This window comes from Sceloporus undulatus, chromosome 1 (genome assembly GCF_019175285.1).
Source record: "Sceloporus undulatus isolate JIND9_A2432 ecotype Alabama chromosome 1, SceUnd_v1.1, whole genome shotgun sequence".
Taxonomy (NCBI): Eukaryota; Metazoa; Chordata; class Lepidosauria; order Squamata; family Phrynosomatidae; genus Sceloporus; species Sceloporus undulatus.
The window spans coordinates 24,442,326-24,469,866 of NC_056522.1; the positions used below are offsets into that span (position 1 = coordinate 24,442,326).

General features: G+C 41.8%; 3 protein-coding genes across 7 annotated transcripts in view; 2 read left to right on the top strand and 1 right to left on the bottom strand.

Moving 5' to 3' along the window:
* Positions 1 to 23,167, top strand: part of PPP2R5D (protein phosphatase 2 regulatory subunit B'delta) — a 70,904-nt gene extending 47,737 nt beyond the window's left edge. For 2 of the 4 annotated variants that reach the window (XM_042452491.1, XM_042452482.1), the window contains exons 11-16: positions 1,444 to 1,614; positions 2,748 to 2,875; positions 5,709 to 5,810; positions 7,618 to 7,690; positions 12,104 to 12,220; positions 14,944 to 18,345. In XM_042452491.1, coding sequence (XP_042308425.1) covers positions 1,444 to 1,614; positions 2,748 to 2,875; positions 5,709 to 5,810; positions 7,618 to 7,690; positions 12,104 to 12,220; positions 14,944 to 15,081 — 729 coding nt within the window. In that variant the 3' untranslated portion in view covers positions 15,082 to 18,345. Of the gene's footprint in view, positions 1 to 1,443; positions 1,615 to 2,747; positions 2,876 to 5,708; positions 5,811 to 7,617; positions 7,691 to 12,103; positions 12,221 to 14,943; positions 18,346 to 22,540 lie in introns of those variants that run through there. The other 2 variants (XR_006102219.1, XM_042452473.1) reach the window with 2 other exon arrangements.
* MEA1 (male-enhanced antigen 1) lies at positions 18,228 to 25,079 on the bottom strand. 2 transcript variants are annotated; one of them, XM_042452506.1, is made up of 4 exons: positions 24,877 to 25,079; positions 20,571 to 20,850; positions 20,353 to 20,449; positions 18,228 to 18,869 (listed from the first exon to the last, which is right to left on the bottom strand). In XM_042452506.1, the coding sequence occupies exons 1-4, from the start codon at positions 25,062 to 25,064 to the stop codon at positions 18,706 to 18,708; spliced, it is 729 nt and encodes a 242-aa protein (XP_042308440.1). In that variant the 5' UTR covers positions 25,065 to 25,079; the 3' UTR covers positions 18,228 to 18,705. The 2 variants fall into 2 exon arrangements, with proteins under 2 accessions (XP_042308440.1, XP_042308450.1); XM_042452516.1 differs by lacking the exon at positions 24,877 to 25,079 and adding an exon at positions 24,662 to 24,792.
* A 1,384-nt stretch (positions 25,080 to 26,463) lies between these two features.
* KLHDC3 (kelch domain containing 3) overlaps positions 26,464 to 27,541 on the top strand; it is an 82,062-nt gene continuing 80,984 nt past the window's right edge. The window contains 1 exon segment of the mRNA XM_042449113.1: positions 26,464 to 26,749. The gene's annotated coding sequence lies outside the window, so the exon portion shown is untranslated.

The window sequence follows — 27,541 nt, forward strand, 5'->3', positions numbered from 1 at the left end:
GTATTGTTTGAAAGATTCTTTCTTTAAACCATTTGCTAACAGTCAGACATCTGAACCAAACGAATCTTTAAAATAATAATATATATATCAAATTTCAGGCTTTTTGCTGATTAAAAGTGTGCTCCATAGTTTAATATTGTACAGTAGTTGATTAATATACTGGTTAAATCAGTTAAAGTGTATGTTTCTTGCTTTCTCAGTGAAATTACTATGTTTTCATGAGACACTTCGTTCATTACTCTGTGGCAGTACATATTGTAGATCACACCTTAACAGACCTTGGAAAAAATGCTCTTGATGGAGCTAAATTGGGCTGTTAGTTCCAGTTGAAGTAAATGTATTAAGCCAATGGAATTATATATTTACCACGTTTGTATTGCTTTGGGGTGTGTGCTGTAGTTGCAACTAACAGTTGGATTTAGTTATTGGACCACCACTCCCAAAAGCCCCTAGCCAATGTGGCAAGTAGCCACACTGGCTGGAGGAATCTTGGGGTGTCCTAGAAAATAACTTTTCCAAGTTCTTTTTCTGCATTCCAGTGAAAGGCACAAGAGGCATTGACATGCAGCATCACATTATGGCCTGGAATTATAAGAAGGAGCAAATTTATTTCAGGCTTGGGTACTTTTCCCTCTCATTTCTGTTGCCTTAGTGCAAAGCAGTTAGTAGCTTCAGTGATTTTAACAAGTAAATAGTGGTTTGCAAGAAAGCACAAATCAGAGTTTTCCCCATTAGATGAAATGAAACAATATTTATTTTTTGATCTTAAACCATAGTCTAAAGAAAATGGTGAAGGGAAGAAGTGGGGAGAGCCAGAAGCGACCACCTGCTCAATCTTGTGCAACAACCTGGTTTGGTGTTGCTGTCTGAACACACTTACCAGTACAATATATAATTAGGGCAGGTCATAATTTCTGCTCTGAAAACATATTTTACCCAAGAAAGTGGATGTGTGCATTAATTATGCAGAGTAACATCACAGTTTTTGCCTTTTTTTCTGATTGTGTATTTTATTCTATTTTTTTTACATTGCCATGGCTCCTTAAAACTAGTTGAGTGGGGGAAAGTGGGTGGAATGTGTAGAAAGTAGCAGAAGAAAAGGGGGACTAAAATAATAATGATGCAGTATAGCAAGGATATACAACTGTGGAAGAAAACGGTGGAGGGGGAGTCCTAAATAGGGAGGCCCCCTGGGCCTTTTTAGATCCAGGAGAGGTCTTTTTTAAGAACAGGAAGCAAGCAGAAGTCATTTCTTGTTCACTTCCTGTTTCAGAAAAGGCCTCTCCTGTACATATGTATGTGAGATATTCTGCAAGTATATCTTCCGCATACATTATTCCTCAAGATACATACTGGCAGATTTAAAAGACTGTAGACAAATTCACCAATAGAGGTGGTTGCTGTTATCTCTAATACTTTCGATCTGCTTTCTTTATGTTGTAGGTAATTATGGGCTTGCTAAAGTTTTGGCCGAAAACACATAGTCCCAAGGAGGTTATGTTCCTGAATGAGTTGGAAGAAATACTGGATGTCATTGAGCCTTCTGAGTTTGTGAAGGTTATGGAGCCCCTATTCAGGCAGCTGGCCAAGTGTGTCTCCAGTCCACACTTCCAGGTAGGTTCACAACTCAAGATGAGGCAACAATTTAGTATTCAGTTGACATTCAGAGGGAAATTCTGAGATTTCCAAGGATATTCATTTGGAAAATGAGTCAGTTGTGGCTGTGAAAAGTTGTAGTTAGGCAGTTGTAGTTATGGAATTCATAATCCAACATAATGTCCAAGTTCTGTGACAATATTTCAGTTCAATAAATCATGACTTGTCAGGTCAAGAATGAATGCTATGTTGCCCTCTTTCCCACCATTATGTCCACATTTCCTTTTGTAGTGCAAATTGTAGTTTGCTAGGATGGTTCATTGCCAGAAATTTAACCAGTTTTCCTATTTGGCTTTGGCTGGAAACCCTACAACTCTTTCATTAAAGTGCACATTAAAAAGGGCGGAGCTCTAATGAAAGGTGAAGTGAGGAAGACTAAAATAATAATGATGCAGTGATGGCAATGCTCTTGATCAATTATGACAATGTTCTTGATCAATAAGAAATTCATTTCTAACATTACGTTATGCTTTAGGATGAGGCAAGGGCTGAGGTAAGCCTTGTTGGGGTTGGCAGTAACTGGAAATAAGTATTAGATTTGCAAATCATCAATTTAATGTATTCCTCTTCCTCCTCACTTTGAGACATCTTAGTGGAGGAGTCAGAATTTCTGGAGCTGCTTCATATTTGACCTTTAGTGATTTAATAGATTGATATCTATATTAGAAAAAGTATTAATTTTGTATGAAAAACTGCAACGGTGTGTGTTATTTTCTTTCACAAAAATTGGAGAGTAGTTCCTTTATTGCAAGAGATGGGAGTGAGGCATACAGTCTTACTACAAGGGGGAGAATCTTGTGCTTTCAGAATTTATTTTAATGCTTAGATTGTGCATTGGTAATGGCTGGTGAACTAATGGTCCTCCATATACTGTTTGCTGAACTACAACACCCACAGTCTCTAAGCAGAAGCCATTTTGTGTAAGGCTGATGGGTGTTGGAGTCATATAGCATCTCAAGAGCCACAAATTCCCCACACTTTCACTAACAGATTAGATATTTGATTGGGTGAATATATACAGTTTTTAGCATGTGACAATGAAAATCCAGACTTATTCTTTACAAGAAATCTCTTGTCTTCTATTTATACAGGTTGCAGAGAGGGCATTGTACTACTGGAATAATGAATACATCATGAGTTTGATCAGTGACAATGCTGCCAAAATCCTCCCTATCATGTTTCCAGCACTCTACAAGAATTCTAAAAGTCATTGGAACAAGTAAGTCACTTCTCTATGTGCTGGCCAGGAATGCGAGTACAGATGAGAGAATTCTGGCTTGCTCTTCCATTGTGGGAAGTTGATGCTGTGCCAGTGGAAGTGCCAAGTCCAGTTTCTACACATATTTAGCATGGAGATTTAGCGTGGAGATAAAGAGAAGAGTGTCAGTGATGATTGCTAGAAATAAGCAAGCACATACAGAAGAAAAAGTAGGGGTTGCTATTTGTTCTAACTGCTTGCTCAGTCTGGAGGATGGGCAACTTTACTGTCTCTTTACATTCGCCACCAGTTTTGCTGTCATGTCACTGAACTTCAGACTATAAGAAGGAGTCATCCATGAATAATTTTTCATTGCCATTCAGACTAGGAGGAGTCACATGACTGTAATCTGCAAACCTCACAGGATTTGAGACAAACTGGGTCTCAAAGGCAGTAGCTTTTTGTCTTGCTAATGGAATTTAAATGTAAGGTTTATTTCCAGGAATTTAAGAATCTCCCAGTACCCATATGGCCAGAAGGAGGAGGGGCCTACCTGCATGAATACCCTTCCATACTATCTGAACTGAGGACCACAGCCACAACATCTTGACAGAAAGCAGGCCTATGACTTATATTGTCATTTTTTTTCTTTGTATGATTTTGAATACCTTTTGCTTGATGAAGAAGCCAGTGAAGCTTCGAAAGCTTACAACATGTATATTGTGCCTTTTTGGTTTGTCCAGTAAAGGTATTAACTATTTTGTGACTATCAGACTATCCCTGGATATAATTCCTTGGGTAAGGTTTTATCCAGTGGACCTTCAGTAATTCTGTATCAGAACTGCATTGCTCTAATGAGACATATTTTTCTGTGATTGTCCCCAAAACTCAGGCCAAGCCTGATACTTATATGGTAGGCTAAGTATAATATACATCTACTGATGAGCACCCTGCTGGACCCAAAACAACTTAAAGGGTCTTCTGAGTTCCTGTTCTTCTGTCGAGGAACAAAAGTAAATAAACTGGAAGGCTCAGGGCCATATAGTTGTCACTAATCTGTTTTTCATCTTTGATAGATTTTCAACACTTTAACAACAGCCCTTTCGGAACCACTTGGAACTGTTCCCTTTGTTTCACATCATTGAAAGTTGCCTTCCTAGTAGCTATTACATCTGCTAGTTAGATCATAGAGTTAGGGGTGTACTCTGTTAACAAATACTTCTGCATGTTTGGAAGATACATGGTGATCTTATGTCCTGTTCCATTCTTTATGCCAAAGATGAATTCTCTCATGTTGCACAGATTTGAAGCTCTGTCCAAAACTTTCATATCCCTCTGAAAAGAAATGCCACAAGTGGGACATGTATATAGTCTTTCATATTTACACATTTATACAGCTGTCTGTATAAATGTTCAGAAACTTTACTTGCTTCCTTTCTCTCAATTTCCTTGGGGGAAAAGATGAACTTCCATATTGACCAGATGCCTCGCGGATGATGCCTTGCATCTGCCCAGGCTGCCAAATATCATGGATCAATTTACAAGAGCTGCTTTCACTGACGTACATATGGATTAATTTCTGCTATTCAGGCCAGGCAGAATTACGTGTCCTTAACCATTCTTTGATAATTTCATTTGTTACATTTATATTCTTCAGTTTTTCTAATGAGCCCAAGGTGGTATAAATGGCTTTTCCCCTTCCCCCTTTATCCTCACAAATATCCTTAATACGTAGATCAGAATGAGAGCAGTGACTGCTCATGGTTTTGTCCAATGAGATCATAGCTCCCCCCCCCCCCCCCCCCCAACACACACCGGGGGGGGGGTGGGGGGGTGTGGGGGGGGGTTGGGGTGTGGGGGGGGCTCTGGGGGGGGGGTGGTGGGTGGTGTTTAAACAAACCACAAAAAAAGGGTTTTTAACTGAGATCTCCAAGCCCCACTCCAGTATTATATTCATTAGGGGAGCTGCCGCATGTGATTACTTTGCATTCACAAGACACTACAGATCAGAAAAATTGCTTCAAAAGTAGATAAATGCTGCCTTTGGGAGCGAGTTTTGAACTGATGGTCCACTCTTAATTGCATTGTCGGTAGGACTTTACCCCTCATTTAATCTGATCTAAGTTTGATAGATCCCTCAGATGGCTACTTCCTCTGATTTGAGAATAATGTATTGGCTACTTACGTGAAGGTTAATTTCTATTTTAGAAAAAGGAAACATTCGTACCAGCTTTGAGGTGGCAAAATTCATGTGATGTTTTTTCATCTCTACGGTCCACATCCCGCGTGTGGTATACTTTGCAATAGTAGCATTAGTCTTCTGTATATATCTTTATCCTTACATACTTTTATCTTCCCTTTTAACTGTTTTATGGGAAGAAGAGCCAGGAATTATGTGGGTAACGGTGGGAGTATTGGAGTGGGGCTTGGAGATCTTAGTTCAAGACCTACCGAGCTATGAATCTCATTGGACGACTGTGAGCCCGTCTTCTTCTGATCTACGTATTAAGGATATTTGTGAGGATAAAGAGGAAGAGAAAAGCCATTTATACCATCTTGGGCTCATTAGAAAAACTGAAGAATATAAATGTAACAAATGAAAGTATCAAAGAATGGTTAAGGACCCATAATTCTGCCTGGCCTGAATAGCAGGAGTTAATCCACATGTATGGTTGTTACCAGGTGTGCTGACATTTGAAACTGTTTTAAGTGTTGTTTTTCTCTCTCTGTGAAGTATTGGGAGTTCATGTTACTGGGCCTTTAAATCTCTTCCATGGGAGAGCAGTTTTACCCAATGGGCTGTGGAGGCTCATTCAGTTATTCATTCATTGTTTGCCACTTCTGTCTTTTGTAGGACAATCCATGGGTTGATCTACAATGCGCTGAAGCTGTTCATGGAGATGAACCAGAAGCTGTTTGATGACTGTACACAGCAGTACAAGGCAGAAAAGCAGAAGTAAGTAGTCTGGCTGGGAAGATAATCTTGTCAGTTTAAAGACCCTTCCCTGGTGATAACAAGTTAACAAGTATGAAGAGGCTGTGGCATTGAAATTATAGCTCTGTACCAGCCAGGCGTTTTATATCACTGACATGGAGGAAAATAGTATCCAGAAGGGAATGGATCTATATAATAAGTATCATCCAAGTCCTCCTGGACTGTATCCAGTGGTGGCTTTGCCACTAGTCAAAAGCACAACCATTTGTATAAAATGGAATAACTCCTCCATGTTTCCTCCATGTACTGCAGTTCACTCTCCTATATGCTTCCAGAAGGTTACCCAAACTTCAGGAGCATACTTTACTGGAGTGAAGGAGGCTGTGTTGTGCAGGAGGGTTCAGCCAAAGTTGGGAAGCAATCAGCCCAGGTTGTGAAAATGTAATATCTTTTATTAGTGAAGGGGAGAGCAACTGCCAAAAGTCATTTTTCAGGTTGGCGAAGTGTGCAAGGGCCATACTTCATTTATCTTCTCTAGGTTTTTAAGTTAAAAATATAAAAATATTAGTGACATATATAAAATAGATTTTAAAACAGATGAAATTGATTAAAAATTGACTGCTAAGTACTATTAAATACATTAAAATTCTGAACATGTTAATATTATTACTAATATTTTATTATTACTAAATTTATATTTCTATATTAGTGGGCTGAAATATCCCTCTGTTGCTTGTACTATATTGATTTTGAGTTGAGACTAAATTAAAAATAACTGAACAGATTATGGTATTGACTTTAGCCCATTTAGTTCCTTCTCTTATTTACTACAATGTACTTAGGACTTTGTACTGAACCACAGATAAGTAAGATTGATCACTGGCTTTGTCACCTCATTTTGGTGATATATTTTGATGTCAGTTTTTTAAAAATAAAAATTGTGGGGGTATTGGGGAGTGCCAAAAGGGATTGGGGACTGGATATAGGCTGTGGACAATACTTTGTCCATCCCTGTGCTAGTCCAAAGCCACTTTAAGACAACAACCAGGTGTGTGCAGACTTTCTTCCTTGCTCTGCCCACATTGAAGGAGTAAAGCTGCAATCCTGTAGATTGCAGTTTTGAGCATAAGAAACAGTGGTACTGACCTGACTAGACAGACAGCTATGTGGCACCTTAAGGACAAAATGGTTTTATTGTCACATAAGGTTTTAAGGGCTAGTTGAAAATTCTGAATAAACACACATAAGATCATGCTGTCAGGCACATTTTGTTCCCCTTAAAAACACTGGACTTAAGAGCTTAACTGTTTTAAATGTGCCCAGTTGTATAAAGCTGTGTGATTTGTGCATAGAAGGACTTTGGCCTTTGAAGTGCTACAAAGCCAAAAGTTGGAAGGTCTTTAATATTGAGGCCCATAAAAGTTTGTGAGGGACGGGGAAGATAATAGATGGGGGGTGGGAGGAGGTTATGCTACATGTATGAGGGGGGTATTATTCAAGAGAACTGTTCTGTTTGGGTGAATGGCATTAGGAGCAACTGTTGTTGTTTTTAGAAATTGTGAAGTGGGGGGTTAAGCTAGGATAGAACTTCCTTTTGAGAGCCACGTGGAACCAGGAGATGGGGAACAGGTGGGATTACCTATGTAATTAGACTGTAAATCCCAAGAATTTGGCTGTGAACTGCTAATGGGAGTTGCAGTCCATTAAAATATGATGGATCACATGCTCTCCATTCCTGATAGAAATCTTAAAGAGTTTAGATGAAGGAAACCTTAATGAGGTTTAGAAATCTTAATAATAATAATACTAAATTATTTTTCATTTTCAGAGGGCGATTCAGGTTAAAAGAACGAGAAGAGATGTGGCACAAGATTGAGGAGCTAGCCCGCCAAAATCCTCAGGTATTGGTTATTACTATCAGAGAAAGAATGTTTCAGAAGTGTCCTTGCATTTTTGCTCTTGTTATAGGACCATAACTTGTTACAACCATGAAATCTACTGTTACTGGTCGAATGGGTATTGTTGAACTCTCTCTCTCTCTCTCTCTCTCTCTCTCTCTCTCTCTCTCTATCTATCTATCTCACATACGTGATGAAACCTCCAACCATTACATGGCCCTAGGTGAGCTGCTCTTAGTTTTAGTTTTACATCTGTAAAATGGGCATGATTGGAGGACAGAAATTATAAAGAGCAAGATAAATGGTTATGTCATACTTAAGTTGGACCCATATTGTGCTAAAACATTAACAGAACTTAGCCCAGTTATTCCTTACAAATACAATCTTAGCAGACCTTGAAAAACATTGTAATGGGTTACAACTTCTAGAATCATTTTGCCAGCATGGTCAGGGGCCAGCAGTGATTGCCCATTGTTTCAGATGTTGGTCTCATCTCCCAGACCTATCCAAAGATGGCAGGAACTGAATCTGGGGCTCTTTGCATGTGAGACACATGCTCTATCATTAAGCTACAGTCCTTCCCCATACTACTGAGCCTCTGAAATAAACATGGTTGCTGTGGAGAATATGCATCTGTTTCTTGCCAAGCCTTTGAATAATGATTTGTTTTCCATGACCTTTACATGTATCGCACAGGATTTACTTATCCACAAGTAGCTTCCAAACATCTGAATTGACATGTATGTAGACCATAGTTTGGCTCTGCAGCTGTTTTAGACTTCTGCTTCCAGGAGCCTTGACTATTGGCTTTACTGGCTTGGACTTCTGGGAGTTAAAAGTCTAAAACAAAAGGTTAAGAAAATCGCTGCAGAGTGTCTTTTTATCTATCAGAGAAGGATCAAAAAAATGGAATACTTTATATTTTATGGTGTGGGAGGTACATATGTTTAGCTGTGCCATTCTGCACTTTCAGAAAACATATTTATTTGTTTGTTTGTTTGATTGATTGATTTACACACTCCATTTCTCCTGGCATGGGACCAAAGGCAGAAGGCAGCTATTTTTTACTAATCAGATATAGAAGTAAAATAGAACTATTGGCCATACTTAAAAAAAAAATCCAAGATTTTTTTTTAATGTTTCATAATGCAGCGATCCCTTCCCTTACGCGTGAGATCTGTTCCGGGACACCCTCCTGCGTAAGTGAAATTCTGCATATGTTCAAGCTCCATTTAAGTAAATGGGGCTCAAGACCGCGACGGTGCACACCATTACTCTTTCCGGCGCACGACACCATTCCTTCCGGCACGGCTTTCAGCATATGTTGAAAGCCGCGTGTATTGCACCTGTGTATGACACGGGTGCATTATAACTCCAAATCAGACCTTGGAAAAGTTATTTGAGAGTACAGCTCCCATAATTCCCAGCCAGCATTGCTACTGATATGCAGGATTCTGGAATTTATGATTCCCAGAAGAAACTGATGCCCCAGGTTGTCTTCCCCATGTTAGATGGATCACTGATAATGATGATAATAATCATAATAATTTATTTATATAGGGATTCTAGGTAGGGGGAAAAAGGAATGGATTCATATATAGACATATATTTTCATCCCATTCTGGCATTACTTTCCAGTTAATATTCTCAGAAGCATGAAAACTCAATTTAGGAAACATGATAACCACATCTATTTTTCTAGTGAATAGTCATAAGCATGCCAGCTGCAAGATTCTGGAAGTTGTAGTCCAAAAAAATAACTTTCTGAACTCTGCTTTGATTAATGTTAAGATATATGATATTGTACTAAGAATTATTTTATAATACTGCTCTTGTATAGTTGTATCCTTAGATCTTAGGTCTGAACAAATTACCAGAGACAATTGTACTAAGAGCTTGCATACCACTGATGAGGTATTCATGTACTTTTCTCTTCTGTTCAAAGCCTCTCAGAGAGATGAATAAAAATCACATTACAATACTTATTAATTTTATTTAACACCACATCAGCTGTTTTATGTATATGCAGTGGCATTGTTGTCAGGCCCTGTAAATGATGCAACAGAGCATCCCACAGTGCTGAGAGGTGTAAACCAACACAGTGTAAACTCTTTCATTTTATACTGTGCTGGAGTCATTTAGGTCTCCCAGCTCTGTAGATGTGTGCTCTGTTGCATCATTCTCAAGTCTTGTTGATAATGCCATTTCAGTGACACTCATAAATTAAAAAAGAGGGAAACCAGCCAGGGATGAAAGGTTAAAATATCACAGAAAAATCCACTCTTGTATTGTGGACAAGTATATGGAATATGAAAGCAGCAGAAATTAGGGAGAAATGTGTTTATATGTGTTTATAAAGAATGTTGATAAGCTAGAGCATGTCCAAAGGAGGGCGACTTAAATGGTGAAGGGTCTGGAAACCATGCCCTATGAGGGGAACGACTTAGAGAGCTGGGTATGTTTAGCCTGGAGAAGAGACAGTTAAGAGGTGATGATAGCTTTGTTTAAATATTAGAAGGGATGTTCATCATGAAGATGGAGCAAGCTTGTTTTCTGCTGCTCCAGAGAATAGGACCTGGAACAATGGATGGAAGCTACAGGAAAAGAGATTCCACCTCAACATTAGGAAGAACTTCCTGACAGTAAGAATTGTTAGACAGTGGAACACACTCCCTTGGAGTGTTGTGGAGCTCCTTCTTTGGAGGTCTTTAAACAGAGGCTCAATGTCCATCTGTCAGGAATGCTTTGATTGAGAATTCCTGCAGGGCAGGGGGGTTGGACTGGAATGCCCTTGTTGTCTCTTCCAACTCTGTGATTCTATCCCTCATGCCATTTGACAGAAGGGAATTTTAGTGAGCTTGTCTTCACTGTCCAGAATACTCTGGGCTGTCCCTGGAATATTCTCGACCTGAATCCCCCTGAACTCCCCGTTATCCATGCACTCTTCTGCAGTGACAATAGATGGCTGCCTTTCTATGCAATTCCATGATTCCCAAGCCCAATACCACCGCTAAGGTCACAACGATGGGCCCACCCATGTTAATCATGCTGGGCACCTCATTCTGACCTCAGCAACTTGCACCTGCAGCAGCAGTAATGGGCAGCTTGCCAGGGACACTGTTGGAAGTCAGGTGCCCATTGTCACTGCGCAGAATGCTGAAAACATGGAGTAAAAGGTAAGGTTTTTAAATTTAGGTTAAGAGGAGGAAATGCCAAATTTGGTGCAGACATTGTGAAGACAGTCCACATCTGATTTGTATGTAGAGATATCTTGTAGCACCTTTGACACTAACTGAAAGAAAGAAGTTAGCAGCATGAGCTTTCATAGACTTAAGTCTACTTCCTCAGATGCATTTGATGGAGTGGATCAAATGCACCTGAGGAAGTAGACTTAAGTCTATGAAAGCTTATGCTGCTAACTTCTTTCTTTCAGTTAGAGGATCTCTCTACATATGGATTCTACACACTAACATGGCTATATCATTGAATTCTACCACATCCAATTTGGTTGGCCCTGTGTCACATACACAGGACACAGTGAGCCTGGGGAGAATTTGAAGTAAATAACCCATGTAGACAAGCCCAAAACAGACTCACCCCTCTACTTGCCTAAAGTTCAACTGACTAGTAGCCTGCTTCTGAGCATAATTGAATGTGCTGGTTACAGTCTATAAAGCCCTGCAAGACTTAAGACCAGATCATTTGAGAGCTGGCTTGCTGGTTTCTATCATTGGAGGCATGTTTGGTGGGCCTTTTTAGTGGCTGCTTTTAGGCACTGTCACTTCCTGCTAAAAGACCAGGTTATCCATCACTGTTGTCCTTCTGTGAGTGCACACACATTTTCATTTAGGCTTTTTTGCTTTTCAACAGAGCTTGGAAAAATTACTTCCAAGGCTACAGCTCACAGAATCCCCAGCCAGCATAGTCATGTTGGCTGAGAGAGACTGAGAGTTGTATTTTTATAAAGTAAGTTTTCTGAGCCCTGCTGAGCAGCTTTATGTACTAAAAGAATTCTTAACTGGTAGGTACTGTTTCTTTCTTTTTAACTAATCTGTTTTTAATTTATTTGTTTTGATGTTTTAATTATAATTCCATATTTTATCTGTATTTAACTGTTAGCTGTCGTAAACACTATTTTTAGTAGAAAAACTGGATACATAGTTAATGAATAAATGGTCTAAATTCACTTGCTAGTTTCTACTACAGTGAACCCATTGGATCAATGGGATTTACATAGGTATTGACTTAATATTAGGCAATTTATTATATGCCTCTACTCTAGTTGTGACTAGCAAGTGGATTTAGGCAACTGACTTACCTTGTAGACCTGTGTTGTCTGTGTTAAAACATTTGGTGTTTCAGTACTTGAGTTGCTGAGCTTGCATTGCCATTTTACTGTGTGCTGTGTTCCTGCAGTACCCCATGTATTGCGCACCCCCACCTTTGCCTCCTGTTTATTGCATGGAGACGGAGACCCCTACTGCAGAGGACATACAGCTACTGAAGAAAACGATGGAAACAGAGGCTGTGCAGGTGACTTGTCTGTATATCCCCAATAGACCAAGAGCCTTTTGGTAGCACAGGAGTGAGGAACATGTGACCCTCCCACTATTATCAGACTGTGTCTACCATCAGCCCTAAAAGCATAGTGAATACAAGATCATGGGAGTTGCAGTCCAGCATCCCCTGGGTTATCACGTGTTCGCCAGGCCTGCTGTAACATGTGGTTCTTGATTGCCACTGGAGTTCCTCTTGTGCAAGAAGCATGCTCAAGACTTCATTAACTGACTCAGGAGGCAAGCTAGGGGTCAGTCACAGGTTGCATGGATCTCCCTGAGAAAGAACAAAAGAATTGGTAGGAAGTAACCCCTAACAAATCCCTATCTTTTGATTTGCCCAGTGCAATAGAAAGATTTCTGTAGCATACAAATGTGAGGCCTTGTGCATACTATTAGAGAAGGTATGCATCTGTTAGTTAATCGCTGGAGAGCACAGGTGGGAGGGTGCTGTTGCTGCGATCCAGTAAACATTCTGGAGGGAATGCAGTGTCTCTATCAGCATACAAATATTGTCTTTAGGGGAGTGAGGTGGAGGCTGCTCCGTCTTCCCACTTCCCCATGTGTGCAACAGCTGCCTGTGTTGGCAGGAGGAAAGCCAAGGTTAACCCCCAGAAGCCATTCACTGGCCAGGGGGACAGAGCAGTGCCTGTTAGGACTCAGCTGCTGTTGTGCACCAGTAAAACTGGGAATTGTGCAAAGGAGGTACAGAATACCTCTTTTGCAGCATCCCAAGAAATGCATTTGCAGGCATAACTGGGGATTATGCTTGTATATGTCACCAAGAGTATCTTAGTCTTTATATCTTGCTTTTGGGCTTCCCATAGGCAACAGATACTATGTGGAAAGGTTGCTGGACTCTACAGTCTGATCTAGCAGGGCTCATCCTATGTTTTCAGGCTTATCATAACTCAACACTTTTGTGATGCCAATTCTTTTGTGTCAGGCAGTCCACCCATAAAACTGCAGCAAATTTGTAAATCAACTCTGCCTTTCTCAGCAAGTAACCTCTCCATTTCCCCAGAACATTATTCACCATGCACTTGTATTTCCCCTCCCCTGATCTTGTTACTTAAGGTGTTACTTGCTTTGAGTGGCCTTGGGAGCTCATTAATCTTTGAGATCTGGCAGTGCACAAAACCACTGAAATTCATGACTGGCCAGGAATTCTGGGAGGTGAAGTCCCAAAGTGAATTTTCCAAGCTTGGCTTGGAACAAAACAATCTTTTTGCATGAATGGACAAAATCAGCAGGGCAGAAAGAAGGCAGGATTCAGCAAGAATATTTTGCCCTCCTGTGGGCCAATGATGTTCGCTCCAGTTGCTTTGTGTGCACTGCAGGTCTGCCTTGGGTATATTTGGGCCCAGTGGCTAGGGCAGCAAAGATTGGTTGCCTTGTGGGGTCCTCATTCTAACAGAGGGTCCATTAGCACGTGCTTCTGCTCAGTTATGCTCCTGCTGTGCTTGCTCTGAGCCCAGTGATTGCTCATCCCCCTGTACATCCTCTCCTGCATTACCACATCTGCCTTGTTCACCCAACATTCTGTGCGCTACCTCCCCTCCCCTCCATGTAAGCTTCCATGCCCAAGTTGCTTAACTGGTTGGAAAATTTTGCACATTCCCTTCCCAGCACTTAGAAATTCTGTGCTTTTGAACTACAATGGCCATGCTGGCTGGGGATTCTGGGAGCTGTAGTTCAAAGTAGTAACTTTTCCAAGTTTTGCATTCCTCATCAAAACACTCCAACTCTCCCCACTTCTTCTTTGTTAGCCTGGCATATCCTTCACTCAGACCTTTAGATTTCCACAAAGTAAATTATTGTGGGTGATTAGAAAGATGGAAATATGGTGGTGGAGTTGAATATAGAATCCGATGGTACAGAACTCACAGGGCTTCCCTTCCTATGTATATAAAAGAAAGATGACCAAGAGGCTGTTTGCTTTTGAGCTTTGATTTACTAATTTGTGAAAGAGGACTAATAAGTAAACATACAACTTATGGTTCTAATTATAATTAAGATTTCTCCACCAAAATCCACTTCATGCTTGCTGCTCAGTCTCATTGTTCCCCACCTGAATGAATGGATGGCTTCTAGGTTGTGTTCCTCATGCTGAATCCCATTATAATTTGATGCATGTCTGTTGGTCTGTACTTTTACAACTTGGCTCACTTGCTCAGATTGTCAGCTTTGTTCCCATTTTATTACCTCTGTTTTTTGTCATGGCACTACCATAGTCTCATGATGTGATCTCTGGGAATTTGACATCGTCCATAGATGGTGCTGCTTGACAGCTGATCCCTTGTAAGAAAATAGTATACCTTAGGACAGGAGTGGGTAACATGGGCATTGTAGATAGTGTTAGACTGCAGCTCCCATTATTCCTCACTAATGGTTATGTTGGAATGGGCTTTTAAGAGCTGGCCCAACATCATTTTGCCTGCTCTTTCAAGCTTAGGTGAACTGGGTAGCTTTTTTGCTGGGCTTTTTCATTTCAAACATTGGCAAGCCTCTTCTGTCATTATCACAGGGTGGAAAGGGAAGACAACAAGGCAGCAAGATACCCACAAACCCTGATTGTGGTTAAACCACAACTTCCCATAAACTATGTTAAGTGGGGAGCCCAATAAGAGAAGAGAGTGAAAGAGAGAGAAGTATGCATCCTGGAACCTGCTTCTTAATTTCTTATGGATTTGTGTCTAGATGCTGAAAGACATGAAGAAGGAGAAAGTGTTGCTGCGTCGCAAATCAGAGCTTCCTCAGGATGTCTACACCATAAAGGCCCTGGAAGCGCACAAGAGAGCAGAAGAATTTCTCACCTCAAGCCAGGAAGCACTCTGACGGGCTATGGAGCCCCTGGAGGGTACACAGAAACGCACTTTGTTCTAATGTATAACTAGGGAATGAACATGGTGAGCTGTGCCTGTCCTCCACTCCATTCTCATTCTTTCAGGTTAGATTTGATTTTACATTGTACCTCATATCCACCACACTGTCACTTCCTCCTGCTTTATCCTCTTAAGGTTGTGTTTGTGTGCACGTGTGAAAGGAGCCTAGCCAATCCATGAGAGTACCATTACACACAGGGAGTATTTTGGTCCCTGTTGTTTTTAATTTGACTCCAGTCCCAGGACTAAAGCAGTGAGTTCAGGCATTTATCAGCCATGCACTTCTACAGGAGTAAGCTCAACATGTGATCTTCCAGATACCATTCAGCTGCAGTCCCCACCATCTTTTGCCATTAGCAGTGCTTGTTGGAGCTGATGGGCACTGTAGTCCAACAATATCTGGAGGGCCACTGACCTCTGCACAACAGTAATGATTCACTATAGCTTACTCACACTGGCTTTGAACTCCTATTACCCACCATTCCCACACTATAATACAAAAGCTATATGTGAAATTGGTTGTGCAGGTAAATACAGGTTATTTCATAGGGATCAAGACACTTCTGGCTAGATTGCGGAACAATGTGCATTGCTTCCCACCTCTGGCCAAATAAATGGTTAACTGATTAGGGAATGTTGCTTGTTTTGGTCAGTATGAATAAGGGTAACTATATTTGCACTTTTTCCATTCCAGAAATTGTGATGCATTGGCAGCCATCTAGAACCAATACTTTCAGCTCTGTCATAGTTTTCATCCTCCCAGATGGCTAGCAGTTGATTGGTGTGCCCTGGTAGTTATAGTATAACTGCTGCATGACAGGCTCACTTACTGTTCGGTTTTCTCTCTAACTTAGCTAGAAATGGAGCCAGAGTGACTTTGAAGCAGATTGTTTCATTATGGCAAACTCCCTTCCCACTCTTGGCTCTTAAGCTCAGGAGAACTCTGAATTAATAACTTACTAACAAGAAAGCTTATTGAACACTTTCACAAACAGCTTTAAATATTCAGCAATTTGGAAACAAGAGAAATAGATGCACAATCAAGGAAATTTCAGTTTCCATTTTCTGAGTATGTAATGTTTGGTATGGATGAGGCCTCATTGTGCATTGTGTTCATTCCAGCTGTTCTAGCCCAAGGAGAAGTTGCTGACCTCTTTTAGGGAGTGTACAAATTTAGAGGCTTTCCCTAAGCTACTGCTGTCTTACAAATAATAACTGGCTTTGCTTAATGTGCTGCCATTGTTCACAGGCTGCTAACTGAATTTCTGGATCATGGAACATCACAAAAGGGAAAGACCCTCACTCCCAGGAGTGTGAACAATACAGCCCAGATGTTGTTGGAATGCAGTTTGCAGTAGTCCTAGCCACAATAGCTAGTGGTGAGGGACACTGAAAGTTCCAGTCTAACAATATCCAGAGGACTGCATTCTGCCCAACCCTGATGTAAACTTTCCAGTCATATCTTTAGATAACTTGTCTACTGAAATTTGTCAGATTCTCATTTTTAGTCCTTTATTATTAATTTTAAATCTGCAGGATCTACTTCGAAGTAAATTCCATTGAAATCAGAAAAAGTATGATTTATGATCAGCTGTAAGCCTCTTTCTACCCTACATAACATTCCTGTTCTTTCATGTTTAAATCTTTAGATTGTGTATTGCCTTGTCTATCTACCTATCATTAACCCGGTTGTGCTTTCTCATTTCTTCTTTGTTTTGAGTAATTTCATTCTGAGATCCCTGAATCTTAATTTGTTAGATGTAATTCTCTGTTTGAGTTGGTATCATCAGACAGGTGGTAATTTCCCAGTTTTTCACACTGCTAAGTAAGCCACAGTCTCGCTTTCTTTAAGCTGAAAAACACAATTTGAACAAGAGTGGAATTGCTCACTTTAAGCAGTGAGATATGGTTGATAATCAGCTATTAATCACAAGCAACACCTATGGAACATTTCTGTTCAATGCCTCCTCTCTAGGACACAACACTCCTCTCCCCTTACCACCCAATTCTTCGCTACCACCCCAGACAGTCAGCATTTTGTGGTTACTGAGCATGCTCAGTCCTCACTGGGTTATTTCTGGGGTTCCTCCCATCATTTTTTTTGTTGTACTTCTGCAAAGCTTGGTTAGTGCATGGGTGGTGCCGTTCGGCTACATAATAACTAGCATTCAAGAGAATTGAGATGATTATTATACATAATGCTAAACCTCCACTGTCTGCTGCCAAACATTTGCAATATGTGTTATTGAAGGTGCACTGTCTGGCTAATTGTTTCTTATACCACTGAGGCCCTTACAAGGCCTGTGAAAACCCTTGGCATGTACTAGGTAAAACAGAAAGTGGGAAGTAAAAAAATAAATATACAAGGGGAAAATATGCTTGATGTTCAGCATACACTTATCAATTCAGTGATTGTAGAACAAGACAGGCAGCAGTCTGTATATTCAGCTCCTGAACTTCAGGTGCAGTTTATCTGCTGGAGGGAAAAAAACTGACTTGGAGCTCCTATCTATTGAAGTGCAATGTGTTCTGTCTCTCTTCTTCCCTTCCCCACCCAAGGCTGGGCTCTATAAACAAGAAGGACTGTAGGAAATCTCTTCCATTTCCATTCCCACATGTACACTACGCAGCACTTCTCTGCCAGTTACAGTTTTGCGTGGGGTGGAGCAGGGCTGTAATTGAGCATCATGTGCTGTACAGCTTAGATGTAAATATAGCCTGTCTAATCTTTGTTTCAGGTCAGGGAATTTGTGTTTGCTACCTAACATTAAAGTTTAGTTTGCTGCCAATTTATTCTGGTGTCCTATGTATCCAATGGGTGGGAGGAGTGGAAGAAGAAACTGGGTGAAAGTAGTAACTTCTGAAGCCAAAATGAGCACCTAAAGCACACAGTTTCCAGTCACTCTCTAACTTAATCCAACTCTGCGCAAGATTCCCCTTTGTATTTGTCCTAATTTCTGCTTTTACCTTCCCTACATTTTACATGGAGAAGGTTGGAGCTGCCTCTTTCACTTTTTACATAGCCCCTCTCAAGAGGGGAAAAAGCAAAAGTGATGCATTCACTCCTTGGACACAAGTATTAAGCTGCTTTACAGTTCATTATGTACATATGGTGTACTTTATTTTCAGTAGAGTATTACATAGTATGACAGTGTTGGATTTTGTACAGATGTCCCTGTATGTACAGAACTAAATAAAATGGATCTCTTGAAAAAGATGACACATTGGACTCCAGATCATGGCCATCTTTAGCCCACTTGTCACATAGAAAAGTAGAATGGGGTGGGAAGAAAAGAGAATAGTAATAAAACCATACATATCCAAAAGTAATTTCACATGGGCTGATTATTTCTTTCAAGAAGCTTTCCCCCATCCCCTCCAAGACTATGAAAACATCCTGATGATCACCATCCCCCTCCCCCCCATTAGCTGGGTATTATAAATGGATGGTGGAGCCATATTAAAATAAGACAATATGAACACAGAGTTTTGACGCTGGTAAACTATAAACATCTACCTGACACTTCAGAGAAAGATAATTTAAAGTGCAGCACTTCACACTTAGCAGTTTCCATCTTCATTTCCATTCTGGTTTAGAGCTACTCTGACTCTGTCTGGCTTGAAGTGTTCGCTGCACCATATCCTGCCACTGATCATCTGAGATTTCATTGGCCCATGCAGGGATTGCCAGTGTAGGAAGCTTGATTCCAGCCATAGTCCTTTTCACCAACTCCACATGTTCTAGAGTCAAAGAAAACTGAAGGATCAGACACACAGCATAAAAAACCCCACAGTCCTACAGCAAGGATTTCAACAGTCAGCACTGATGAATGGAGATTAATAATCCAAAGCAAAAGCTGAATAAATGTATGAGCCACTAGTCGTTCACTGCAAACAACTCAACAACCAAAAATGAGTGCTTCCCCACAGAGCTTATAAACAGGAGAGAGTACCAGAGCAAGAGAATAGAAACACCACTGCTCAGGTAACAGTTAAATAGCACTGAAAATGGGAGCACTGTTATACGAATTACTGTCCTGAAAATGATATTTCCAGGAAACCAGGGGTGGGGAACAGATTATTGCTTCTTAAACTATCTCACATGGAGGATCAGCCTTTTTTTCCCTCTGGCCCAGGAGCTAGTACCATATTCCTAACCATTGGCTATAATGGTCCATTGAGCAGCACTATTTTAGATTACTCTTTTCCAGATCTGTGAAACGGTTTGGCTTCTGGATCACCCTCCCAGCATCAAGCCCTCCTAAAATTCCATCCCATTGTTTTACAAGACCCTTTCTTCACTAATACAGGCAGCCACTGTGCAAGGAGAAAGATACAGTCCCTCTTGGCACTAGAAACAGGACTGATTAGAAATAAACAGGTCTTCTTTCCCACCAACACTAAAGAACCTCCATAAACCATCCTATTTCCTGCAGTATACATTACAGGTACTATGCTGAAATAAGAGGTTGCAAAAGGAAGAAAACAAACTGGTACGATAGCTAGTTGGATGAGAGGAATGCTACTGAACGTTTGGTCTTCCAATTATTTTGGGCTTCAAGTCTTAGCCAGATTAACCAATGGTCAGGGATTCTGACACCTGAAATCCAAAAGACCTGGGGGCTGTACAAACTGGCAGTAAGCGCTGGCTTGGGGGTGGTGTAGGAATGTGGTGTTTGGACAACGTGCGCCCCAACGCCACCCCCAAGCTGGCATTACGGCACTCCTTTGGCACAGCATTCACACAACACACACCAAAAGGAGTGCAGAAAAGTGGGCCAAAAAGCAGTATTTCCTTTTTTGGCCCAGAAAATGCCAGTTGGGGTGGTGGCAAGCCGCTCCTTTAGGCCAGTCTGTTTCACCCCCAGGATAACCAAAATTTGAGAAGCAATGATGCAGAGAACACAATGTCAGACATGGACAAGGGAAACTCAAATTTAGATTCTGACTCTTGATGCAAATAGTATTTTTCTCTAGTATATATCACAGGGCTGCTGTGAAGACTGATGAAAAAATCCCCTCTGCAACCTAGAGGTTTTTTTTAAAGAAGAGCAAGATAGAAACATGGTAAGTAGCATAGAAGAAAACAGGACAAGACAGGTCTTTACAGGCAGAATAGAAAATGAATGAATATGGCAGGATTTGGTTTCCATGCTGAAGTTCTACAACCCCTTGCAGACTACAAAGATATAACTAAAATACATAATCTTTTCTTTAATGTTACCTGCATCCATAGGGATAGAGCTGCGACTGCTCTGAGCTGCAGATCCCTCCTCTTCATCACTGTCTACAGGTGGATCAGGCAGATGCAATCTCATTGCCTGTGTGCACACAGTCATTAAAAGTGTTAATCAGAGGGCAAAGGAATGCCAATATAAGGTGATCTCTGTAATCTCATTTTTTAAAGAACCCCATGAAAACACTCATTGCAACCAAACCTACATGAAGTCGCTCGTTGATGTCAAGTGCTGGCTCTGTGCTGGGTACCATTTCTTCAACTGCTGCTGGTCCTTGATCTGGATCTTGGTTCAGGGGTTGGTACAAATAGCTATTATTGCCTTCATCTTCTTCTTCTTCAGGTTCCTCACTACTCCATTCCGCAGTAGGTTCAGGGGTTCCATCAGGTGCCTCTTGCAGCCCCAGCTCTTCATGCTCATTTGGACAGATCCTCTCCGGACCCATTGTCAGCGCCACCACAGGCTCCAAGGCCATACACTGGAATCTGTAGGAAGAACATGACACTGATCTTTGACCTTTATATAACAAAATAGTTATCATTTTAAAAAAATCTATATGTTGTTTGAGAACATCAGCCAAAAGGAGCCTATTGTACTTTGGTACAATAGCTTTGGGTGTATTGTGAACATGACTCATTAGAAAAAATTATAATGCTTGGTAAAGTGGGAAGCAGTAGAAAAAGAGAAAGATCTGATTCCTCAGTCAAGTAAACCATGGATCTGAGTTTGCAGAACCTGAGCAGAATCTTGGAGGGCTCTCATTCATAAGTTGCCATAAGTCAAAGCCAAATTGATGGCAATTAACAGCAATAAGTAAATCCTATGCATCCTCTTATAAAAGAAAAAATCAAGAAAAGGAAAATTATTCAGGGGTAGCCATGTTGGCCATATAGTAAAGTACAATAACATCAAAAATCTGCTATGGCAGATGGTAATAAGTCTCCTAAAATTTATTAACTCATTAATGAGGGACATGTCACTTTCCCAGTATTGTTGGTTTGCACTTGACATCAGCCATAACCAGCACAGAATGGCAAAGGATAATGGGAGTTATGACTAGCAACTTCTGGAGAGCTAGACTGTGTTCCCCATCCTAAGATTAACTCAGGGTAGCTAATTCTCTACAACACTCCCCCACCATGCATTTGACAGAATACCTTCGTCCCTCCACATTCACTGGGGGTAGAGGCACAGGACCCCCGTGAATGTGGAAAAACTGCAAATATTGTAACAAAAACACTATGTTTTTGGCTGAGAACCACCTCTCCAGGAATCTCTAGGTCTACCAGTGCAGCTCTGTGGTCAACATCTGCCAGACACTGACCATAAAATTGCACTGGAGGAGCTACAGATGCCTAGTGGAGTGTTCTCTCTAGGAATTTCTAGGTACTTCAATGCGACTTTTGGTTAAAGTTGATCATAGAGTTGTGCTGGAGGACCTAGATATTCCTAGAGAGAGCATATTAATAAAATCAATGAATAGACAAATCTGCAAAAGTCAAAGCAGCAAATGTGGAGGGATGAGTGTATATCCATAGCTTACACACACATTGACCATAGAAGATCTACAAGAATTCACTCTAGAGGAGATAATCAAAATAGTCAAAGAGTTCATGTGTGTTGGCTCCAACTCTGATAGGAGCCAAGAAATTAGAAGACTATGGGGCAGAGACAGCAAAAACAGGGCCAGGCCCTGAATGAACACAGACAGGCATAGCCCCCATAATAGTTCCTGTTATATCCCTCACTCTTCTTCCAGACAACCAAACATCTGCCACTCTCTCCTGTAGAAAAGCTAGCTTTGTTTTGTTCTAGTTCTTTCATTGTACTATGCTGATGTTATGTAATGCTGCCTTGAATGGATTTTAAAATATAATTAAAAATAAATGAGAAAAAGAAAGAAAAGAAAAGCAGCTGATGATAGAGCTGAGAAATAATCTGCCTAGAACCCTTAATGCTGAATGGCTCAAACATGACAGGTCTAATACAAACATTATCAAAATTCTTATGTATTACAGATGTACATAGAATGGGTACAATGAGCAATGACTCAAAAAGGCAACAATCTTCTGAGCTGAACTATGAGTCTCCTAGAGTCGGCTGTAATCCATTAAAGCTTATATCACAATAAATCTGTTCATCTTCAAGATGCCATAAAACTCTTTTCTTTTGCAGCTGAAGACTAACAGTCACCTGTCAGAAGAGGAACGCACTAGCCTTGAGCAGCTCACCTTTAACTATCAAAAAGCAACACAAGGAGTCAGAAGCTGCAGGCTACTACAAATGTAATGACTGCCTATTACCTACCAAGCTATGTGTTGATATACAAAAGCCCAGCCTGGAAACACCATACTTAGCAGACCATCTACAAACCCAACCAGCCTTTGCAAGATATTAAAAGGCTGTTTTTCTGGCCATTCCACAACCAATGGAATATCACCAGGGTTTGAATTTCTGCTCAGCCACAGAAATCTACTTGGTGATCTTGAGCAAGTAACACACATTCAGCCCAGAGGAAGGCAAGAGCAAACCCTCCTTCAGAACAAATTCTGCCAAGAAAACTGTGTTAGCTCCGCTTTATGGTTGCCGTAAGTCAGAAATGGCTTGAAGATGCACAACAACAAACCCTCTCTGGCACATCTTCCCATGCGTCCAAAAACATGTTTACACATTCTTCCCATGGTTTGTAAAAGTGATCATCATGCCATACTGTTTTATTTTTATGTCTCTCTCTCACACACACATATATATATGTATGTATATAAGCTGTGCATGAATTTCTTTAAAACTGTATTATATTAAACTGTATACATATACAAAAAAACAATAAGACCGTAACAGAAGTCCATAGCAGGGCAGGAGGATAAGAGACTTTTCCTGTTTTTCTCCCAAATAACTAGTATTCAGGGGCACACTGCCTCCAACTTTACACGTCGCATACAGGCATCAAAACTATTTGTTCTCAATGACCTTACCCTTTGAATCTGCCTCATTCCCCTTGGTGGCCATTGCCACATCTTGAAGTAAGCAATTCCATAGTTTTATGTGGCATGTAAAGAACTATGTATTATTTAAGACATTTATTTAGCACCCCCTCAACCCACCTGGGCTCCCGTCCCATTGCTCATTAAATGACCCCAAGTTGCAGTTTTGTGAGAATGAAAACAAAAATTCTCCCTCTCCATTTTGTCCACATCCAATATATAAGTTTGTATTGCCATCTCTCTCTTAATTGCTTCAAAACACCTTCCAAAATAAGGTGTTGTGTATTAAGTGTGTTGGTCCAAAGCTAGAGAGAGCTGGGCTCCTACTCAGCTATGTTATGTAGCTCCATAAGTAAGCTTGGCCCAGTCACTGTCTCTCAGCCTCATTTATCTCATAAGAGTTGCTGCGAGAATAAAAATGAGGAGCAGAAGCAGCTCTACATCCTTGAGCTCCTCAGAGGAAAGGCGAAATATAAATAGTACTCAGGCTGAGTGAAAGAGAGGGAGGGTGCATTTTCAACATCTGAAAGCACTCTGCGCACGACATTTTATTATCCACCATTAACCTGACCGTTTTTCAAAATACCAACAAGGGGCAGTCAGGATTCAAGGCACACAGGGCTGGCAACCAGGAAGGAGCTACTAACAGGTTTATAGCCAGCCTGGTCTAGTAGTTTAAGTGCTGAACTACAACTCTGGAGGCCAGGGTTCAATTCCCTGTTCGGCCATGAAACCCCTCTTGGGAAAGCCACACTCTCTCAGCCTCAGAGGATGGCAATGGAAAATCACCTCTGAACAAAGCTTGTCAAGAAAACTCCATGCCTTAGGGTTGCCATAAGTTGGAAACAGCTTGAAGGCACACAACAACAACAACAACAACATGGTGCAGTGGGTTGAATGTAGGGCTATGACTCAAGAGACCAAGGTTCAAATCCCCACTGAGCCATGAAACCCACTGGGTGACTCTGGGCAAGAAGACACACTCTCTCAGCCTCAAGGAGGGCAATGGTGGCAGACCCCCTCCGCAGAAACCTGCCAAGGACGATAATAATAATAATAATAGGTAATACAAGGCAATAACAAAAACCAGCCCTTGTGACAGGTTCACCTTAGGGTTGTCATAAGTCAGAAATGACTTGAAGGAACACAAGAACAACAATTCTACCCAAATTCCTACCAAACCCAATTTCTTTTTACATTATCCATACACCTCTTTGTAAAATTAATGCTTTGTCCCCAATTGCCAATTCCCCTTCTACTTCTGTGAAGAGCCCACTCCCCAAAATACAGGCCTTGGGGCAGGCTTTCCCACCTGAAGCAGGGCCTCCCTGATGGCGACATGCTCTCAGCCCCAAGGAAGGCAATGGCCATTCAGCCCCAGCACAGCTTCACATTAGGGGCGGGCTGCCATGACTCGGAAACAACCGGGAGGCACACAGCAGCTGGCATCCCTCCCTAAACAGAGGCCTCCATCCCCAAAGAGGGGCCTGGAGAGCATCGTCCCCGGGGGAAAGGCCCTCCACTCACCGCTTGCTCCTGGCGCTCCAAACCCACTTGCTAGAGCTCTTCTGCCCCGCTGCCTCCGGAAACAACAAGGCTTCCCGGCCACTTTCAATGGCGTCATAGCCAGGCGCCGCGGGTGGAGCTGTAACCATGGCAACCGCTGAAGGAGGCCTAGCGCCTAAGGCTGCAGCCACACTGGAGAAATAACCCATTTTGACACCGCTTTAACTCTTGGTCTGGCTCTTTACTATGGAATTCAGCCTCGAGGAAGTTCCTCCTAATGTTGAGGCGGAATCTCTTTTGCTTATGTTTGCATCCATTGCTCCGGGTCCTGTTCAGACTCTGGAGCAACAGAAAACAAGCTTGCTCCCTCCTCAATATGACATACCTTCAAGTATTTAAATAGGGCTATCATATCACCTCTTAACCTTCACTTCTCCAGGCTAAACATCCCCAGCTCCCTAAGTCGTTCCTCATAGGGCATGGTTTCCAGACCCTTCACCATTTTTGTCATCTTCCTTTGGACACGCTCCAGTTTCTCAATGTCCTTTCTGAATTGTGGCGCCCAGAACTGGACACAATATTCCAGGTGGGGCCTGACCAGAGCTGAATAGCGTGGCACTATGACTTCCCTTGATCTAGACAATATACTAGATAATATTATTATTATTCAAGAAAAGGCTAGCACATGACCAAACCAAAACCAAAAACACTCCTAGAAATGTAAATGTATGCTTCTTAGTCAGGCTCCAAATGGAGTACGTTTTGAAACTCCTCCTGGACAGAAGGCTGAAGAGGACATGTCCTGGGAAAGGAGGATGTCTGATCACCCTGGTCAAACTGCATTTGATTCTGCCGTGTAGGAGAGCCGGTGTGGCCCAGCGGTTCGGATATTGGACTACAACTCTGGAGACTAGGGTTCAAATCCCTGCTCAGCCGTGGAAACTCACTGGGTGACTTTGGGCAAGTCACACTCTCTCAGCCTCAGAGGATGGAAATGGCAAACCCTCTCTGAGGAAACCTGCCAAGAAAACACCATAAATTAGAAACAACTTGCAAAATGTAAAAGATGGCCTTTATATTTTAACAATTTGAACTATATTTTATTAGTGTTATGTTGGAATTATTATGTTTTTGTGAAGAAGGAGGGAACAATGGGCCTTATTTTATACCTTTTGTGTTTTCTTATTGCCCCGTAAGCCACCTTAGAGGCAGAATAGAAATAAAATATTATTATTATTGGGTATGTGTTTTAGATTATGTTTAACTTTTGTATGCGTTTCACCTTTAATTCCACACTGTTTTAACTAGCTTACTTTAATTGCTTTAAAAATTGTTTTTAAAGTGTTTTTATCTTGTGAGCCGCCTTTGGGTCCCTTTTGGAGAGAAAAGTGCAATGTAAACAAATAAAGAGGCTAGTGCTAAGGCTTCCTGCGCATGCGCACACAAAGCCTTCCCCGCGCATGCGCACATAAAACAATGGCGGGTAATAATGCGATATGATGATAGTGTCGGTTCGGTTGCTTAGCTTCCCGCAAGCTGTGTCTCACAGTCTCCTCCCCTTCCTGCCGGGGCTGGGCCGAAGACTACATTTCCCAGGCCCCTCCAGTGGGCGGGGCGCTGTACGCCGGAGCTATATGGCCGTAAGGGAGGGAAATGAGGGGAGGCTAAAGAGGAGAACCGCCGCCGGGAGGAGAGCGGGAGGCCTTTGGAGCTGCCGGGAGGGCGGGCGAGTGGACCCTTCGGGGCCCCGCTTCCCTCTCTCCCCGGTGGGGAAAGGCTCCTGAGGGGGCTGCGCTTCGCAGGACGAGGCCAGCAGCAGCACCAGCAGCACCAGCACCAGCACCTCAGGCTCCGTCGGGACTCGGAGGCGGCTGCGGAGCCGGAGGAGGGGCCGGTAGGTATCCCTCCTTCCCTCCCTCCGTTGCCAGCGATGGGGGGGGGGGGCCCGCGGAGACAAGGGAAGAGGAAACTTCGCGCTATGTGTATACTATACTACGGCTGCATCCACACTGGAGAAATAACCCGGTTTGGCACCGCTCTAAGTGCCCTGGCTGAAGGCTATGGAATTCTGGGAGCTGGAGCTCCGTTCTGGTCCCACAACAGACTCCAACTCCCAGAATTCCATAGCCTTCAGCCAGGGCACTTAAAGCGTTGCCAAACCGGGTTATTTCTCCAGTGTGGATGTATTATATTATACTATACATACTATACTCATGAAGAGAAGATATTATATTACATTATTACTACATTATATTATTATGTTATATTGTGTTTTCTATACTTTGGAATTCTGGAAAGTGTAGTTTTTTGGGGCAACAGAACTCTCTGGCAGAGAAGGCTGCGTATCTCACAAAACTACAGTTCCCAGAATTCCATATCTCTGAGCCGTGGCAGTTGCAGTGCTGCCAGATAGGCCCTTGGTCTGCTTGGTCAGATGCAGGTGCCACAAGGCCCCCTTGCGTACTGATAGTCCAGGCGGACAAGGCTGACCCTGAAGCTGCCCTTTGGCTTGTGCATGAAATGGTCTTTTGTGGCGCTTTCTCAAAAGATGCTTGTCATTTGAGCGTTATTTGGGAGATATGGGATAGAAATCTTCCAACTTTCAGATAATCAGTCATTTTATAGATATTGCACCTTTCCCTCAAAAGCAGAGCCACAGCGTGGTTACATTTTTCATGTTTCTTGA

Excerpts from the sequence above, each read along its gene's own strand:
- MEA1 (XM_042452506.1), bottom strand. The coding sequence starts at position 25,064 with ATGGGTTATTTCTCCAGTGTGGCTGCAGCCTTAGGCGCTAGGCCTCCT. Across the intron at positions 20,450-20,570 it reads ACATCAACGAGCGACTTCAT|GCAATGAGATTGCATCTGCC; the intron begins GTAGGTTTGGTT and ends GTGTGCACACAG. Across the intron at positions 18,870-20,352 it reads CTCTATCCCTATGGATGCAG|AACATGTGGAGTTGGTGAAA; the intron begins GTAACATTAAAG and ends CTTTGACTCTAG.